The 19,556-nt window shown below is 45.1% G+C and overlaps 1 protein-coding gene across 1 annotated transcript in view; it reads right to left on the reverse strand.

Moving 5' to 3' along the window:
* Positions 1-11,521, reverse strand: part of PRMT8 (protein arginine methyltransferase 8) — a 374,391-nt gene extending 362,870 nt beyond the window's left edge. Inside the window, exon 1 of the mRNA XM_040439278.1 lies at positions 11,453-11,521. Coding sequence (XP_040295212.1) covers positions 11,453-11,521 — 69 coding nt within the window. The remainder of the gene's footprint in view (positions 1-11,452) is intronic.
* Between the last annotated feature and the right edge of the window lie 8,035 nt (positions 11,522-19,556).

Consider the following 19,556-nt stretch of genomic DNA (forward strand, 5'->3'; position numbering starts at 1 on the left):
GAGAAATACAGTTTTATAAAACATATCACAGGAACCCCAAAACATGCAATAACCCCATAACAAGTATATCCTCGGAACCGGGGGATCTGGGTGAACCACATATCCAAAATTCACCCAGATCCATTCAGTAGTTTGAAAGATACAGTTTAATGCAGATTCCGCAGAACATATACAGGCTATATAAAAAAGAATTACTGTATAATGTGTCCCCTGTTGTATAGTTTAAAACTACTGCCCGATGGCTTTGTGCACCAAATACCGGCGAGATGGCACCGTGTAGAAAAGTCCAAACAGTGTCTGTGAGTTAAAATGGCCGCCATCCATTGTTCTCACCATGTGTCTCTGATACATGAAATGGTGGCCATCCAGTAACTCCACAGTATGTTCCCAGATAGTTCTTAAAGGGCCGTAATCCAGAGGCAGGAGGCGGGCAAGCAGTCCTCTACAGGCACAAGTGGCGGAGCTGGTTCCGCCACAATCACCTCATGCTGCAGCATGATAATGCAGGGACCCATATTGCAAGGATCTGTACACAATTCCTGGAAGCTGAAAACATCCCAGTTCTTGCATGGCCAGTGTACTCACCGGAGATGTCGCCCATTGAGCATGTTTGGGATGCTCTGGATCGGCGTATATACGACAGCGTGTTCCAGTTCCTGCTAATATTCTGCAACTTCACACAGCTATTGAAGATGAGTGGACCAACATTCCACAGGCCACAATCAACAATCTGATCAACTCTATGCGACGGAGATGTGTTGCAATGCGTGAGGCAAATGGTGGCCACACCAGATACTGACTGGTTTTCTGACCCCCCCCCCCCCTTCTTCCCCAGTAAGGCAAAACTGCACATTTCAGAGTGGCCTTTTATTGTGGGCAGTCTAAGGCACACCTGTGCAATATTCATGCTGTCTAATCAGCACCTTGATATGCCACACCTGTGAGGTGGGATGGATTATCTCGGCAAAGGAGAAGTGCTCACTAACACAGATTTGTGAACAATATTTGAGAGTAATGGGTATTTTGTGTATGTAGAAAATGTTTCAGATCTTTGAGTTCAGCTCATGCAAAATGGGAGCAAAACTGAAAGTGTTGCGTTTATACTTTTGTTCAGTGTATTTTGGGCAGCCACCAGCCCCTGGAAACTGTATGCTGGACGGAGCAGAAGCAGAGAGCTCCATCCACCATGTTGTAGCCATGTTGGGGTACTGCAGCTCAACTTGCCTTCAAGTGAATAGGAGCAGAACTGCAGTACACCCAGGGCCGTCTTTAATATTGATTGAAACCTAGGCAAGAGGGAGAACACAAGTGCCGCTGCCGCATTCATGGGTCCATACTTTATTAACTAAGTAGCAGGACATATAGGGCATACATGGGGGATCTCCCTGTACTTACTATTATTTCTGGGCGCCGCTCCGTTGTACCCCCCGTTACATTCTCCCGCGCTGTATGCTAAGTAACAGCATCGGAACACCAGGGAGGAGACATCAGCTTTTCTCTGTGGGCGTTCCTTCTCCCTAGCGCTGTCCAATCGCAGCACAGAACGTCTCAGCCAGGGAGAAAAAAAAATCACCTTCCCCCTGCTGATGTCTCCTCCCTGGTGTTCCGATGCTGTTACTTAGCATACAGCGCGGGAGAATGTAACGGGGGCCATGGCGGCGAAACGGAGCAGCGCACAGAAATAATAGTAAGTGCAGGGACATCCCCCATGTATGCCCTGCATGTCCTTCTACTTAGTTAATAAAGTATGCACCCATGAAAGGTCCTCCAGTGGCCAGAGGGGCTTAAGAGGCAGCTGCCCCTTTTGCCCCGCGTTAAAGATGGCCTGAGTACACCAGCGCCAGAAGCTACACAGTGGACCAAGACCTTCATCCCCTGTATAGTTTCCGGTGCCTGCAGCTGCCCAAAGCATCTGATTGATGGGTGCTAGATGTTGGACCCCCACTGATCAAATATTGATGACTAAGGGCTCATGTACACAAACGTATTTTTTGTCCACATCCGATCCTCATTTTCTGCAGGTTGGATGCAGAACCATTCACCTCAACCGGGCTGCAAAAGACGCAGACAGCACACTATGAGCTGTCCGCATCCGTATCTCTATTCCATGGCATCCGCAAAAATATAGAACATGTCCTATTCTTATCCGTATTATGGACAAGGATAGGACTGTTCTATTGTGGGCCAAAATGCGGAACACACACGGCTGGTATCCGTGTTTTGTGGATCGGCAATTTGCTGACCGAAAAACAGGCAACATTCATGTACAGTACATGAGCCCTTATCCTGAGAATAGCCCAAATCTATATCTAAGGCTACTTTCACACTGGCGTTTCTGGGTCCACTTGTGAGATCCGTTTCAGGGCTCTCACAAGCGGCCCAAAATGGATCAGTTTAGCCCCAATGCATTCTGAATATATAAGGATCCGTTCAGAATGCATCAGTTTGCCTCCGTTCAGCCTCCATTCCGCTCTGGAGGAGGACACCAGAACGCTGCTTGCAGCATTTTAATGTCCGCCAGACGTTGCGGAGCCAAACGGATCTGTCCTGACTTACAATGTACAATCCGTCCTCATGCACACGACCGTTGTTTGGGTCCGCATCCGAGCCGCCATTTTAGCGGCTCCGATGCGGACCCATTCACTTCAATGGGGCCGCAAAAGATGCGGACAGCACTCCGTGTGCTGTCGGCATCCGTGGCTCCATTCCGCGACCCCGCTAAAAAAAATAACATGTCCTATTCTTGTTCGCGCTTTGCGGACAAAAATAGGCATTTATATTGCCGGCGCCTGTTCCGTTCCGCAAATTGCGGAAGTGGTCGTGTGCATGAGGCCTAAGTCAATGGGGACGGATCCGTTTTCACTGACACAATATGGTGCAATTGAAAACGGATCCGCCTCCCATTGACTTTCAGTGTAAGTCAAAACGGATCCGTTTGCATTATCATGAACAAAAAAATATACAGTACAGACCAAAAGTTTGGACACACCTTCTCATTCAAAGAGTTTTCTTTATTTTCATGACTATGAAGGCATCAAAACTATGAATTAACACATGTGGAATTATATACATAACAAACAAGTGTGAAACAACTGAAAATATGTCATATTCTAGGTTCTTCAAAGTAGCCACCTTTTGCTTTGATTACTGCTTTGCACACTCTTGGCATTCTCTTGATGAGCTTCAAGAGGTAGTCCCCTGAAATGGTCTTCCAACAGTCTTGAAGGAGTTCCCAGAGATGCTTAGCACTTGTTGGCCCTTTTGCCTTCACTCTGTGGTCCAGCTCACCCCAAACCATCTCGATTGGGTTCAGGTCTGGTGACTGTGGAGGTCAGGTCATCTGGCGCAGCACCCCATCACTCTCCTTCATGGTCAAATAGCCCTTACTTTCAAAGTTTTCCCAATTTTTCGGATGCCTGACTGACCTTCATTTCTTAAAGTAATGATGGCCATTCGTTTTTCTTTACTTAGCTGCTTTTTCTTGCCATAATACAAATTCTAACAGTCTATTCAGTAGGACTATCAGCTGTGTATCCACCTGACTTATCCTCAACGCAACTGATGGTCCCAACCCCATTTATAAGGCAAGAAATCCCACTTATTAAACCTGACAGGGCACACCTGTGAAGTGAAAACCATTTCAGGGGACTACCTCTTGAAGCTCATCAAGAGAATGCCAAGAGTGTGCAAAGCAGTAATCAAAGCAAAAGGTGGCTACTTTGAAGAACCTAGAATATGACATATTTTCAGTTATTTCACACTTGTTTGTTATGTATATAATTCTACATGTGTTAATTCATAGTTTTGATGCCTTCAGTGTGAATCTACAATTTTCATATTCATGAAAATAAAGAAAACACTTTGAATGAGAAGGTGTGTCCAAACTTTTGGTCTGTACTGTATATATACACTGCTCAAAAAAATAAAGGGAACACTTAAACAACACAATGTAACTCCAAGTCAATCATACTTCTGTGAAATCAAACTGTCCACTTAGGAAGCAACACTGAGTGACAATCAATTTCACATGCTGTTGTGCAAATGGGATAGACAACAGGTGGAAATTATAGGCAATTAGCAAGACACCCCCAATAAAGGAGTGGTTCTGCAGGTGGTGATCACAGACCACTTCTCAGTTCCTATGCTTCCTGGCTGATGTTTTGGTCACTTTTGAATGCTGGCGGTGCTTTCACTCTAGTGGTAGCATGAGACGGAGTCTACAACCCACACAAGTGGCTCAGGTAGTGCAGCTTATCCAGGATGGCACATCAATGCGAGCTGTGGCAAGAAGGTTTGCTGTGTCTGTCAGCGTAGTGTCCAGAGCATGGAGGCGCTACCAGGAGACAGGCCAGTACATCAGGAGACGTGGAGGAGGCCGTAGGAGGGCAACAACCCAGCAGCAGGACCGCTACCTCTGCCTTTGTGCAAGGAGGAACAGGAGGAGCACTGCCAGAGCCCTGCAAAATGATCTCCAGCAGGCCACAAATGTGCATGTGTCTGCTCAAACGGTCAGAAACAGACTCCATGAGGGTGATATGAGTGCCCGACGTCCACAGTTGGGGGTTGTGCTTACAGCCCAACACCATGCAGGACGTTTGGCATTTACCAGAGAACACCAAGATTGGCAAATTCGCCACTGGCGCCCTGTGCTCTTCACAGATGAAAGCAGGTTCACACTGAGCACATGTGAAAGACGTGACAGAGTCTGGAGATGCCGTGGAGAACGTTCTGCTGCCTGCAACATCCTCCAGCATGACCGATTTGGCATTGGGTCATTAATGGTGTGGGGTGGCATTTCTTTGGAGGGCCGCACAGCCCTCCATGTGCTCGCCAGAGGTAGCCTGACTGCCATTAGGTACCGAGATGAAATCCTCAGACCCCTTGTGAGACCATATGCTGGTGCGGTTGGCCCTGGGTTCCTTCTAATGCAAGACAATGCTAGACCTCATGTGGCTGGAGTGTGTCAGCAATTCCTGCAAGACGAAGGCATTGATGCTATGGACTGGCCCGCCCGTTCCCCAGACCTGAATCCAATTGAGCACATCTGGGACATCATGTCTCGCTCTAGCCACCAACATCACGTTGCACCCCAGACTGTCCAGGAGTTGGCAGATGCTTTAGTCAAGGTCTGGGAGGAGATCCCTCAGGAGACCGTCCGCCACCTCATCAGGAGCATGCACAGGCGTTGTAGGGAGGTCATACAGGCACGTGGAGGCCACACACACTACTGAGCCTCATTTTGACTTCTTTTAAAGACATTACATCAAAGTTGGATCAGCCTGTAGTGTGTTTTTCCACTTTAATTTTGAGTGTGACTCCAAATCCAGACGTCCATGGGTTGAAAAATTTGATTTCCATTTTTAAATTTTTGTGTGATTTTGTTGTCAGCACATTCAACTATGTAAAGAACAAAGTATTTCAGAAGAATATTTAATTAATTCAGATCTAGGATGTGTTATTTTTGTGTTCCCTTTATTTTTTTGAGCAGTGTATATATATTTTTTTTATATATTTTTTTTCATGGTAATGCAAACTGATCCGTTCTGAACAGATACAAGCGTTTGCATTATCGGTGCGGTTCCGTCTGTGCAGATACAAGACAGATCCGCACCTAACGCAGGTGTGAAAGTAGCCTAAGTCCAGGAAACCCCCTTTAAGTTCTCCATTTCCAATTCTGGTTTTGGCTTCAAAAGCTGCATTGAAAAACCTGAATGTAGCCGTACCCTTAGCTGTGCTACATCTGAAACTCATCTACAAACTCCGCTATGTCAGATCTGACAAACTCAAGTCTACTACAACATCAGGTGCACTCAGTTCCACCACATCTAACAAACTCAGATGCCCAATATGTTACAAGCTCAGCCAAATTACAGCATATCTTCCGGTATACCCAGCCCTAGACATCTGAGAAATGCAACTAGTCAATTCTTGCCAAACTCTGCTCTGCTGCACCATGAGAGCTACTTAACCCTGCAAAACATAGGAGTTTCGGGCAACACAGCAACTCAGTACCCATCAAACATTGCACAATAAACGACAATCTCCCCTTTACTGTATCAGACATAATCAGCCCTGCAACATCTAAAACTCAGCTCTGCTACATCTGACAAACGCAGATCCACAAATGTGACCAACTCAACTCTACTACATTACGTGCCTGACAATCGATATGACACTTCTTCAATGTCCCTGGAGAAACTGTCCCTGGAGAAACGCGCCTAAATGGGCGTTTGCTTGTTTCCGCCGATTAAAAACGCCCGATAAAAACGCCCAATAAAAACACCTGTAAAAAGCGCATATCTAATACGCTCAGGTCTGAACCCAGCGCGTATTCGATAAGCGCTTTTTACAGGCGTTTTTATCGGGCGTTTGTATCGGGCGTTTTTAATGGGCGGAAACAAGCAAACGCCCATTTAGGCGCGTTCCCGCTGAAGTCTATGGGTAGGAACGAGCGACAATACGCCCCAAAGAAGCTCCTGTACTTCTTGAGGCGTAGGGTGTTTTACAGCGCGTTCGTACGCGCTGTAAAACGCTGAGGTGAGAACCATGCCCATAGGGAAACATTGGTTTTTGCCTGTTGAGCGTTTTACAGCGCGTAGGAACGCGCTGTAAAACGCTCAGGTCTGAACCCAGCCTAAACCTCTTTCACACTCAGCAGAATTTTTTGCAGGATTTTTCTGCGACTGAAACTCCTTTCCACTCCCCTGAATGGGGCTTGCAGAAATCCATTTGCTTTTTCGCCAAAACAAACCCCATTCAGATGAATGGAACAAATTTTCAGTCACAGAAATTTCTGCCACGTGTAGAGGCACCCTTTATATAAAGAGACCTCACTTCCATCATTATCAGCAGAGTTCTATGGAGCTGCAATTCACTGCAGGGCATCAGAGCTATGAATCTCTCTGACACCAGCCGCATTGTACAGCAGAGCTGGCTTGTGCCCCCTCCTCCTGTCCTGCAGCACCCTGGAGAGCTCCTGGCTGCTCTGCGCCTGCGGACTGGCACGGGCTCCATGTGCTGCTCTTCTGCTCTCATCGTGATGCAGGACTCGGCTGCAGCAAAAGCCAATTAGCTGATTCCCTGCATCCTGGGTAGTGCTGCCAGCAGGGCTCTTTAATGGGCTGAGCCTCCCGTACACCATACAGCTTGCCCTTAATGGAACTTACCATAACCCTCCTCCCGCACTTCACCACACATGTAGCGGAGCTTAATTGGTTCATTAATGCTCTTGAGCTGCATCATAATTCAAAGATAATGAAGCAGTTTTACCTGCAGTCCTATGTAAAACCACATGAAGTGCTGCGCTGCATTCTAAGCTTGGCTATAAAACACCCTGACAAACTCAGCTCTGCTGCGTATGCTTTTTTGATAGTACAACCAATACCCAGACTTTTATCACTGTGTCGGAAGCACAAGGCTCCAGCTTACTGGCTGAATGAATAGGACAGCTCATGTCAATGATATGTATCTGATAATGTCTAATTGACCTCCTATGGCACAAGTTGTGCATGTACAGATATAGAAATCGTCGACAGACTCCACACAATGGCAAGAAACTTTGAATGGACCTTTTCAATGGCTTTTGTGACGTGATGACGCGCCATGATGTGATGTCACACTCCATCTGTATGTGGCAATTTATATGGGACCTTAATGTATATGTTCCACCCTCTGTATGTTGTGAAGCTCCCACCATAAGTCATACAAGCTCACGCAAAAACGCAAATCTGTGACAAATGGGGAGCATTCAATGCTTCACCCATTCCCATCGATAGAAATGGCTATTCCGCAAATATGAACTGGGACAGGACCTGTGCTGAGTGGATTGGGCACACGGTTCCATGAAAAAAATATACATGTGCATGACCCCATAGAAATGAATGATGCAAAAAATAAAAATCATGGGTGAAATAGATCATTTTAATAGGTTCACCAGATACCATGCCCTGGTAAATAATGCCATGCAGGGTTTGTTTTCTGACATCATATACCGCCTTGATTAATGGTGCCGTACTGGTCCCTGATGAATAGTGCCATACTGAGCCTTGATTAATATTGCCATACACTGGACTATTGAGCATTGCAATACACTGCCTTGGTTAATAATGGCATGCAGTGTTTATAACAGCCTCATGATGAATATTGCCATACAATACTTTGATTAATAGTGCCCTTCGCTGCCATGATGAAAAGTGTTATACAGAGCCTCGATTATCTTGCCATACACTGGACTAATCAGCATCACCATAAAGCGCCTTGATTAACAGTGCTCTTCACGGCCATGATGAAAAGTGCTCTATAGAGTCCTGACTAATAGTGCTATACAGTACCCTACTGAATAGTGCCGTACATTAGTCTGATGAAGTGCCTTGATTAACAGTGTCATACAGCCCTTTACACGTCTCATGATGAATATTTCCATACAGTACCTTGATTAATAGTGCCGTTCACTGCCATATAGAGTCTTGACTAATAGTGCTATACAGTACCCTACTGAATAGTGCCATACGTTAGTCTGATGAAGTGCCTTGATTAACAGTGTCATACAGCCCGTTAAATGTCTCATGATGAATATTTCCATACAGTGTCTTTATTAACAATCCCCTTCACGGCCATGATGAAAAGTACACTATAGAGCCTGGACTAATAGTGCTATACAGTACCATACTGAATAGTGCCATACGTTATTCTGATGAAGTGCCTTGATTAACAGTGTCATACAGCCCTTTAAACGTCTCATGATGAATATTTCCATACAGTACCTTGATTAATAGTGCCGGTCACTGCCATATAGAGCTTTGGCTAATAGTGCTATACAGTACCCTACTGAATAGTGCCATACATTAGTCTGATGAATAGTGCCAAACAGGGACTTGATAAATACTGCAATACATTGGCCACATGAATAGTTCCTTAATTTTGCCTTGATGAATGACACCATACAGTAGCCTTGATGAATACTGCCATATGGTGCCCTAAAAAATTGTGTCATATGGTGTACTTCATGCACAGCCCATGTAATGCTGTAGCAGCCCCGTGATCAGATGATTGTGACTGGTCTGGCTTCAGAAAACCCAGGCAATCTGGAGTCCACTATAGAGAGCCACACATATGTATGGCCAGCTCTGTTACTGCCCCCAAGGAAGAAAGACGTTTGTAGGTATTACAGGCTGGCAATTCAAATGAATGGTCATACTTGTAATACAGGAGTCCACTGTTTGTAGAAGCTCTCCTAGCTGCATCGATAGCATATTCTGGGACCTCCACCTGTGGAGAAAGCAGGGCTCCCCTTTACTGCCTCATCTACAGAATGTGGCCATGGTGGCAGCAAAAAAAAGGAGAAGCTTGGCCATGCATATATGCAGTTCTTGTGGTCCACGGGTCAGGTTAGGTTCACATCTGTGGCGCGTTTCTGTTTTTCTGTTCTAGTGGGAGCACTGGATCCAGCATATGACGGACACCAATGGTGCCTGCTGGACCCCATTCACTATGATGGGTTCATCAGGTTGAGAATTCTGCTGGATAAAACAGCGCAGGAAGCAGTGGTGTTATCTCACATTTTTTGTGGGAATTCTCGAAGGAGGCCCCGAAACTCAGATGTGAACACTATGTTTTTTTCTTTTTTTTTTTTCTTGGACCAGAAAAGACCATGCCCCACACGCAGTGTTTTTGTAGTGCCATTTTAGGACAGTTTCCTAGTGTTTTTTGATCTCTTTGGCTTTTTTTTCCCTTCAAAGGGCAGCAAGCTCCAAGTGTGGTCTTCAGACGTTTTTCCAAAACAGCTTGGAAAATGACTTATGACTTTCATGGTGTTTTTTACAAGCCTCCCTAAGAAAGGTGTGGAAACACCCTTACCCCCATAGATTAAGCAACTGCTCTAGATCGGGCATAACTAGAGGGCTGGAGCTACACATAGAGGGGGATTTATCAGATCTGGCACAAAAGAAAACTAACTTTGTTGTCCATAGCAACCAATCAGATTGATCCCTTACTTTTCCAAAGGAACTTTGAAAAATGATAGGTGGAATGTGATTGGTTGCTATGGGCAACCAAGCCAGTTTGATTAATCTCCTCCATAGACGTTTTGTAGCTCTTGTAATTGATATTAACTTATAGAGTGACCTAACCTAACATATCACCTAACTTATTGGACAATCAAAGAGGGACACTTACAGCTCATTATGTGAAAGATATAGTCAAGGGCTCTGGCACGTCTGACATGTCATTTATTTTTATTTTTTAAGCTGGAATACCCTTTTAAATATTAGCACAAATCTCTTATCTATCTATCTATCTATCTATTATTTATCTATTTAATAACTGTCTATCTATAATTTATCGACTATCTCTCATAACTGTCTATCTCATCTATCTACCTATCTATAATTTATCGACTATCTATCTATCTATCTCATATCTATTTATCTATTATCTATCTCATAACTGTCTATCTATAGTTTATTGATTATCTATCTATTGATTATCTATCTATTTATCTATCTATCTGTATATTATCTATTTATCTATCTGTATATTATCTATCTTTTTACTATCTATCTATCTATTTCAAAACTGTCTATCTATCTATCTATCTATCTATCTATTATTTATCTATTTATCTATCTCATATCTATCTATCATCTATAATCTCTACCTATCATTTCTATTATTTCTATCTATCTATGTACTCACTCCATATTCCAATACTCACTACATACACAATGGACTCCCTAATAAACAAGGTCAGTAAATGAATGCCCCCTGCTGACTGCATACATATACAAGACCCCCCTCCCCCCTTAGTACAGGAATACATTTCAACTGAATATACCAAGCAATTTCCTTAAATGCAATAACCCCCAGCAGAAACACCACATACCAACCATACACATGGCATCGGTCTGTCTGTACCGCATCCATTCTGCACAGCCACCAAGCACACCTTATGACAGCTCTGAGCACAACCTCCCCATTCACAAGTCCTGCATTCTCCACTATGTCAAGGACACGATGTGCCAGTCTCCCTGTCTGAGCTGCCTAAGCAATTGGCAAGTGCCCCCCTTCCCCTCCTCCTCCATACTCACAGCACAGCTCTGCATCCTATGGAAGGGCAAGCATTGCCTACACATATTCATGTCACTGCTGCTCTATACAATGACAATGGCAATGCGGCTACTGCTACATCCACAACGTAGGTCAGTCAGGGCACGAGAACCCTCAGTCTATGGAAATTCCTCTGCATTGCAAATCCCATAGCTTCCTACACATCCCAGCTGGAGATGCAGCAATGGTTAATACCCCAAAATCAGCCAGGGATGAGCAGTGACTCAGCCATTGACACCAGTGGTTACTCATGCATCTAGTGAGCCCTCCACAACACCCCATATGCTACAGTATCACACATTCAAAGTTCACATCTCCAGGAACCTCACTGCTGCATCTCAAGACATACCTCCACATTCTCTGCTTCAGCCATCTTCCTCCTCAGGAGCAAGCAGCGGGAGGAGTGCTTAATTCCCATAAGAGCCAGTGAGTTCCTTTATCCTTTACTATTAATATTATTGACAAATGTAAATGTATATAAAAAAAAATAGCAATGTATTTCTTTATGCTCTTCGCCAGATCTTCACTTGACTTCTCAACTCAAGTTCTCACAAAGTTCTCCTCCTCTTCAGGTGTCCACAACTTGCACTTTTTAACTCTTCAGATAACCACCGATGAAAAAAAATCTAGCAAAAAGGCATGACCTGAGGTTGCAGGGTGGTGAGGAACCTTGATGGATCACAACGTGGTCTGCTGGTAGTCGATGAAGAGGACCACCTCCACCACCGCAAGTTCTCCAGATGTGACTTGAAATGCGGTTGCTCTTAGCAATGATTCCTTGCAGTAATTGAGTCAAGTGCTTTTATTTCTTCTGGGAAAACTTAGTAGGAAACCAAATACTGCTTATTATAAGAGGCTGTATATTACTTCCATGAGCAGATCATCCTGGTACACAAAATGAAATCCTCTTGCAGCAATGATTTTTTCCCTCCTATCTCTGCCTCCAGTGCTCCTGGTTATGTCTATATCCTCTCTAGAATAAAACAGCCTCCATGAACTTTTCTTAATAATCTCCACTTCCTAGTAGTGTGGATGGAGCTGTGCAGATTACAGATCCTGTAGATTTGTTCTTTCTGGGTCAGCCCCATTAACTCCTTAAAGTCCCTCTCATTCTGATTGGAGAGCTGGAATGTCTGTAGCCCCTGTGCTTACTTCTTCTTACTTGATTGACTTTTACCTAATGAACACTCATCCACATAGGACAGGATGTCCCTATAGCACAGGGAGAGGAGGTGGCCACCTAAATACATAGGATGCTCTGCAGTCTCTATTTCAATCAGTTCTATAGGAATGCAAGCGCAGATGTAGCAGTGCTGAAGTCCTCATCTCACTCTTCCTGTATGCACTAAGTTTGGATAATGCAATAGATTTGTCTTCTGTTTTATAGGAAAAAATCATGGTGATGCTACCAAAAGGGCAACTTCTTCTACATCCATACATAGCTTGTAGGGATAAATATACAGTAAATGAGTCTTTAGGGTAGCACTGCTGACATTTAGTTCTACAAATACCATAACTTTCTACCTTTATCCAAAACCTGCATCTATACCTGTTAAAGGGACACTGACTGGTCTCCTCCTCTCTGAGGGTTGTATAAGATAGACAGGGATTTTTGATCTCTGGGATGTGTAGTTTCCATGATCTAATTCACTGTTTTCATGGAAAAAGCTTTTTAACTGCTGTCAGGATAGAGAAAGCCCATCAGTCACACAAAATGATTGACACCTGTATACACAGGCACACAGGAGAAGCTGTAAATCACTGTGTGTGGGCGGTTGGAGGACTCACAAGCTTTTACTACCCTGACAGCAATTAGATAGTCTGCCACCTCCAAATTCAGTTTCAAGGTAAGCATACTGCCATGTAGGTTAAGTACCACCAAACCTTACCATACCTTTCTGGTAAAAATCCTCTAATCCTGACAAACGCTCATGAAAATATGATTTTCAGTGCCCCGAGGGAGGGGTCACTTCATTCAGTGCATCTTGCATCCCTTGTGTCATCAGTATCGGCTCTAAAATCTCAGGGTCTGTCAATCAAACAAGAAGGGTAGGTACTGGGCAACGTTATTGATGGGGTGCACCAAACGGAGTGGCCTCACCACACAGTTCACCAAAATCCCTATTTGCAAAAAAATACACATTCAGGATTAGAAAACCAGATATTCTCAAGAAAGCTATGCATACATTTTGGGGCACCTGCTTACTTTGAAGGTCACAGACGCCCTTTAAACAGCTTCTTACGTGAAAATACTAAACTAAATCATGGAAAACTATACATCTCAGAGCTCAGCATGTCCCCCTCTGTTCTATCCCCCCCCCCCCAAGAAATCATGAGGATACATATATGAAAACTGTCAGAATTTTTATTAACATCAATATAAATTAGAAACTGGCATAGGCATGTATATGCATATTTTAGTCATATCTACCAGTTTTTAGTTTGATGGTGTGAGGGATTGCACCTTCATTTTGTATACTGGATTCCATCTAATAAGCTGGTTTAGTTGAGGTCAGAATGGAGAATTGCTGAACTGTGTGTACATAAGACAAACATGTTACTTGTTAGTTCTCCGAACTATGTGTATCTGATGTTCTGGGAGTATAACTGGTTCAGTCCTGCACGATGTTGTCTATGTCTTGGTGCTCCACAGACCCTACACATGTCAGTCCAGTCAGGGTTTTGAGTGTCAAATGCTTGGCATGTCCAATCGGCCGGTCCCTTGACCATCATTAGATAAGCCGCTGGAGGAGCAAAACCCCTACTTACACATTGTTCTGAGAACTAACAAGTAACATGTTTGTCTCACGTACACACAGTTCAGCAATTCTCCAGGATGAATAACTCAAGGATAAGATAAAGCTTGTTGTAATTAAATGTGCTTGATTTACAAATACCAAAAATGTTATGTTATTATTATTAATCACGCAATGCTTACGTAAGTGACGAGAGCTGTGTTGGCTTGAGTATTTCTGTATCCTCTCAATAAAGTCAAGAGATTATTCTGATACAACCTTGAGTCTGTGTCATTTATCTCTTCTGAGTACTCGCACCTTTACCTGATTTGGACCCCAGCAGGTCATAGAAGTAGGGGTTTTGCCCCAACATTTCTTGGCGCCCAACGTGGGGCTCGAACAGTGAACTCCTCCCAACAACTCTGACCGATTAAGCAGAGGGATCAGGATGCACAGATCTAAAAAACAACGCTGTTAAGGTAAGAAGCTTATTCTTACAAATCTATCTGTGTCTCCTTTGCCATTCTGCCTGGGATCGGGACTGTGGGGATGTATAAAGGGTCTACTTAAGGTCGAGCCATATTTGAGAGGTAAGAACCCCAAGCACGTTATTCCTATGATCGCTGGGTATGGATAATATTGTTTTTTGGAACACCTTTGGGTTTGCACTTGGTATCATGATATATGTCTTAATAGTCCTCTGGATTTTGTATAGAATCACAGTGAATGCAGCACAGGGCAATCAGGAGCCCTGGACCGAAGGCGCTGCTAAAATCAGGTAAGGGTTGTTATACTGCTATCCTACGTAGTGTACACTAGAGGAAGTCTAGTGGGGAAGCACCACGAGGAAGGGACAAGCAGGGAATAAAAAATACAGACGTCTGGAGATAATTAGTTCATTCAGTTAAGGGATTGGAAAGTAAAATTGTAAACTCCCATGCAATCCCTGAGGGCTACAAACTGGCTAAGGAAGTGTGCAGCCAGCCAGTCGCAGGGGGTACACGTGAGGTTCACAGTAGACCGATGAGGGGTCAAATGGCATAAAACACAGTTCATCAGTTTACTCACGGTTAGCAGATAGCCTCCGTGGGCTGGCAGCACAGTTGTCACGGCTGAGGATGGGGAAAACCCTCAGCCGTGCGATGCCACGAGATGTTAGTCGCTGCTCGGCCAGGACCACAGAATTAGGGAGCAGGTCACCTCCTATCGCATCCCTAATCTGACCCTGACTCCTAGCTGCATGAGCAGACCTTGATGGTAGGAGGGCTCATGCTCAGGAACCTCGGATCCCTACTCACCCTCCGCCGATCCCTGAACTAGGAGCTGGGTAGACCACCTGTTCCTCCTGGATGCGGAGAAACAGGAGTCTAAAACTGGCTGAGCTGCAAGGGGATATAAACATAAACAGACTATGGATATGGCAGGAGAGTGAGTAGGGATCCGAGGTTCCTGAGCATGAGCCCTCCTACCATCAAGGTCGGCTCATGCAGCTAGGAGTCAGGGTCAGATTAGGGATGCGATAGGAGGTGACCTGCTCCCTAATTCTGTGGTCCTGGCAGAGCAGCCACTTATATCTCCTGGCATTGCACGGCTGAGGGTTTTCCCCATCCTCAGCCGTGACAACAGTGTTGAGGTGGACAGCACGAAATCCTCCGGGGCACGCTCTGTGGTAGGAAGCATCAGCCAAGAAGGTGGTTGAGGTGCCCTTGATGTTAAGGGTGCTTAGGGTGCTTGTTGAGTCCTTTGATGTAATTTGTCGTGACGCCAGTACCGTTACTGGTGGTACAACCATAGGTAGGAATAATGAGGTAGACAGTGGAAAGATGCAACTCAAAACTTTTACTTTGGTGACTTTTCAGTTGCTGTGGTACAGTTATGCAGTCTTTAGATGTTACAGAGACGATACTGCAAATCCACTGTTTAAGGCTTCTCAGGTTGTTGGTTGGTTTTGGAGCAGTGGGTTAGGTGTACCTGGTTCCTTTAGATGCCTTGAATACTATTCCTTGACTCTCCCTACAAGCTAAGTATTTGTAGACAGGAAAACTCAACTGTCCCTCAGAAGGTTGGTGTGGCTGCCTGAAGCTATAAACCTCCACCATGCAAAGGTGTCTGTGGCCCTCAATAATGGCTCTTATCACCGATGAATTCCTAGGAATGCTTGTTTCTTTTCCAGGGAGGCAAACTCTTCTCCTACTGGTCAGGGATACAAGTCTATAGTCCAGCTACAGAAGGAAAACGCTCTTCTGCGCCTAAACATCTGAGTAAACACCTTCTAGCGAAGTTGGCTCCACTCACTAATTTGTGTTGCGAAGTCTTCACTCTATCTTTCCTCCCACTAAGTTGATCTGACTACCTCAGATCTGCTCTCTGCTGACTACATCCTAGTTTATCTTATCTGTCTTGACTACTCTCTCCAACTGGTCTCAACTGACTAACTAGGCCTGACCTAGGTATATATATACACTGCTCAAAAAAATAAAGGGAACACTTAAACAACACAATGTAACTCCAAGTCAATCACACTTCTGTGAAATCAAACTGTCCACTTAGGAAGCAACACTGAGTGACAATCAATTTCACATGCTGTTGTGCAAATGGGATAGACAATAGGTGGAAATTATAGGCAATTAGCAAGACACCCCCAATAAAGGAGTGGTTCTGCAGGTGGTGACCTGACCACTTCTCAGTTCCTATGCTTCCTGGCTGATGTTTTGGTCACTTTTGAATGCTGCCGGTGCTTTCACTCTAGTGGTAGCATGAGACGGAGTCTACAACCCACACAAGTGGCTCAGGTAGTGCAGCTTATCCAGGATGGCACATCAATGCGAGCTGTGGCAAGAAGGTTTGCTGTGTCTGTCAACGTAGTCTCCAGAGCATGGAGGCGCTACCAGGAGACAGGCCAGTACATCAGGAGACGTGGAGGAGGCTGTAGGAGGGCAACAACCCAGCAGCAGGACCGCTACCTCCGCCTTTGTGCAAGGAGGAACAGGAGGAGCACTGCCAGAGCCCTGCAAAATGACCTCCAGCAGGCCACAAATGTGCATGTGTCTGCTCAAACGGTCAGAAACAGACTCCATGAGGGTGATATGAGGGTCCGACGTCCACAGGTGGGGGTTGTGCTTACAGCCCAACACCGTGCAGGACGTTTGGCATTTGCCAGAAAACACCAAAATTGGCAAATTCGCCACTGGCGCCCTGTGCTCTTCACAGATGAAAGCAGGTTCACACTGAGCACATGTGACAGACGTGACAGAGTCTGGAGATGCCGTGGAGAACGTTCTGCTGCCTGCAACATCCTCCAGCATGACCGGTTTGGCATTAGGTCAGTAATGGTGTGGGGTGGCATTTCTTTGGAGGGCCGCACAGCCCTCCATGTGCTCGCCAGAGGTAGCCTGACTGCCATTAGGTACCGAGATGAGATCCTCAGACCCCTTGTGAGACCATATGCTGGTGCGGTTGGCCCTGGGTTCCTCCTAATGCAAGACAATGCTAGACCTCATGTGGCTGGAGTGTGTCAGCAGTTCCTGCAAGACGAAGGCATTGATGCTATGGACTGGCCCCAGACCTGAATCCAATTGAGCACATCTGAGACATCACGTCTTGCTCTATCCACCAACGTCACGTTGCACCACAGACTGTCCAGGAGTTGGCAGATGCTTTAGTCCAGGTCTGGGAGGAGATACCTCCGGGGACCGTCTGCCACCTCATCAGGAGCATGCACAGGCATTGTAGGGAGGTCATACAGGCACGTGGAGGCCACACACAATACTGAGCCTCATTTTGACTTGTTTTAAGGACATTACATCAAAGTTGGATCAGCCTGTAGTGTGTTTTTCCACTTTAATTTTGAGTGTGACTCCAAATCCAGACCTCCATGGGTTGAAAAATTAGATTTCCATTTTTTTTTTTTGTGTGATTTTGTTGTCAGCACATTCAACTATGTAAAGAACAAAGTATTTCAGAAGAATATTTAATTAATTCAGATCTAGGATGTGTTATTTTTGTGTTCCCTTTATTTTTTTGAGCAGTGTATATGACCTAAGCTCTATCCCCATCTAGTAGTGGGATGTATAAATTACACGTAATAGGCCTGTTAACAGGGATTTTGCAGTTATACAAATGCAAAGTTATACATAACCAAATGCTTGTAATAATATAAAAAGTGCTTTTAAGCAGTGCCCACATACACGTAGTGGGACGTTGCAAGTGGTAGAGGATATGTAAGGTAAACAGGATAAGAAAAAGACAGAGAAAGTGTTAGAAAAGGCTGGGATGAAGTATGGAAATTTAAACCCTAGAACGTGGCAGAAGTTTAGGGAGTTAAATGGAGGGTGGATAAAGAATTATGAATGTGAGATGATAGTGAATGCTTGGTGTAAAGTCGCAAATCATGTGGAAAATCAGCACTGGGTGTGCAGACATATGAGAGGTAATCTGTATTACGATACCAAGTCCTATCCTCAAGGGAAAAAGAAGGGGGAGCATGGTTTTCCCTCTGCCCCTCCTGCTCCACCACCGGCTTATCTGATGATGGTCGAGGGACTGGCCGGTTGGACATGCCAAGCATTTGACACTCAAAACCCTGACTGGCCTGACATGTGTAGGGTCTGTGGAACACCAAGACATAGACAACATCGTGCAGGACTGTTTCCAGTGATCGTGAGAATAGGTTTTGTCCAACAGCTTCTACCTCTGGCCGACGGTGCGGCTGATGGTGGGGATGGGGACAATCAGGCTCCTCAGGGACCACCTACCCATCCCCAGTACGCCCAGCAACATACAGTAGCATACGCACCATGTAGTCCTAAGGAACAAATGGGGCTTCTGTGTAGGATCCCTGACCCACTGACAAGACCAATGCCTGGCCACCGTATGTTACAGCAGATTCAAGTCACTTACAGAGAGACATGGGCCGCCTTAAATGATGTAATGGCTTTAAAAATGGGAGAGTCTTCTTATAGCCCCCTTAAAGGGGTTGTCCAAGCTAAATTTATTGATGATCTTTCCTCAAGATAGGTTGTCAAAATCAGATCGGCTGGGGTCAGACACCCGGCACCCCCACCGATCAGCTGTTTGAAGAGAAGGCGCACGCCGTGCCAGCGCTGCCTCCTCTTCATTGTTTACCTGCTAGCCATTGCATCTGCAGCTGTGAGCAGGTGTAATTACACCCAAGCCGTCCCAATTATTTCAATGGTACGGATTGCTGCTATACACTTGTATAGGGGCGATCCATACCATTGAAATGCATGGGACGGCTTGGGTGTAATTACACCTGCTCACCGCTGCAGATGCAACGGCTAGCAGGTAAACAATGAAGAGGAGGCAGCGCTGGCACGGCGCGCACCTTCTCTTCAAACAGCTGATCGGCGGGGGTGCCGAGTGTCGGACCCCAGCAGATCTGATATTGATGACCTATCCTGGGGATAGCAATAAACAAAATGTAGAAGCAGCTCCACTCGGTCCACATTGATGTATCCTTACAGATGCAACAGCCTCACCAATGGCCCCGGATCCAACGGCCAGAATATATGGATAAATGCAAACGGTGTCAGCAGCATCTCACATCATGGTCTTTTATTGGGACTTCAAAGCAACAATACACGTAGCAGCAACGTTTCGGCTGATATACAGCCTTTGTCAAGCCTGTTCACATTGTATTACATCCATCTATTTATGGTAAAAACAAGTGCGCCACCCCCATCCAGATCATCCAATTGT

Source organism: Bufo bufo, chromosome 1 (assembly GCF_905171765.1).
Source record: "Bufo bufo chromosome 1, aBufBuf1.1, whole genome shotgun sequence".
In the NCBI taxonomy this organism is placed as follows: domain Eukaryota; kingdom Metazoa; phylum Chordata; class Amphibia; order Anura; family Bufonidae; genus Bufo; species Bufo bufo.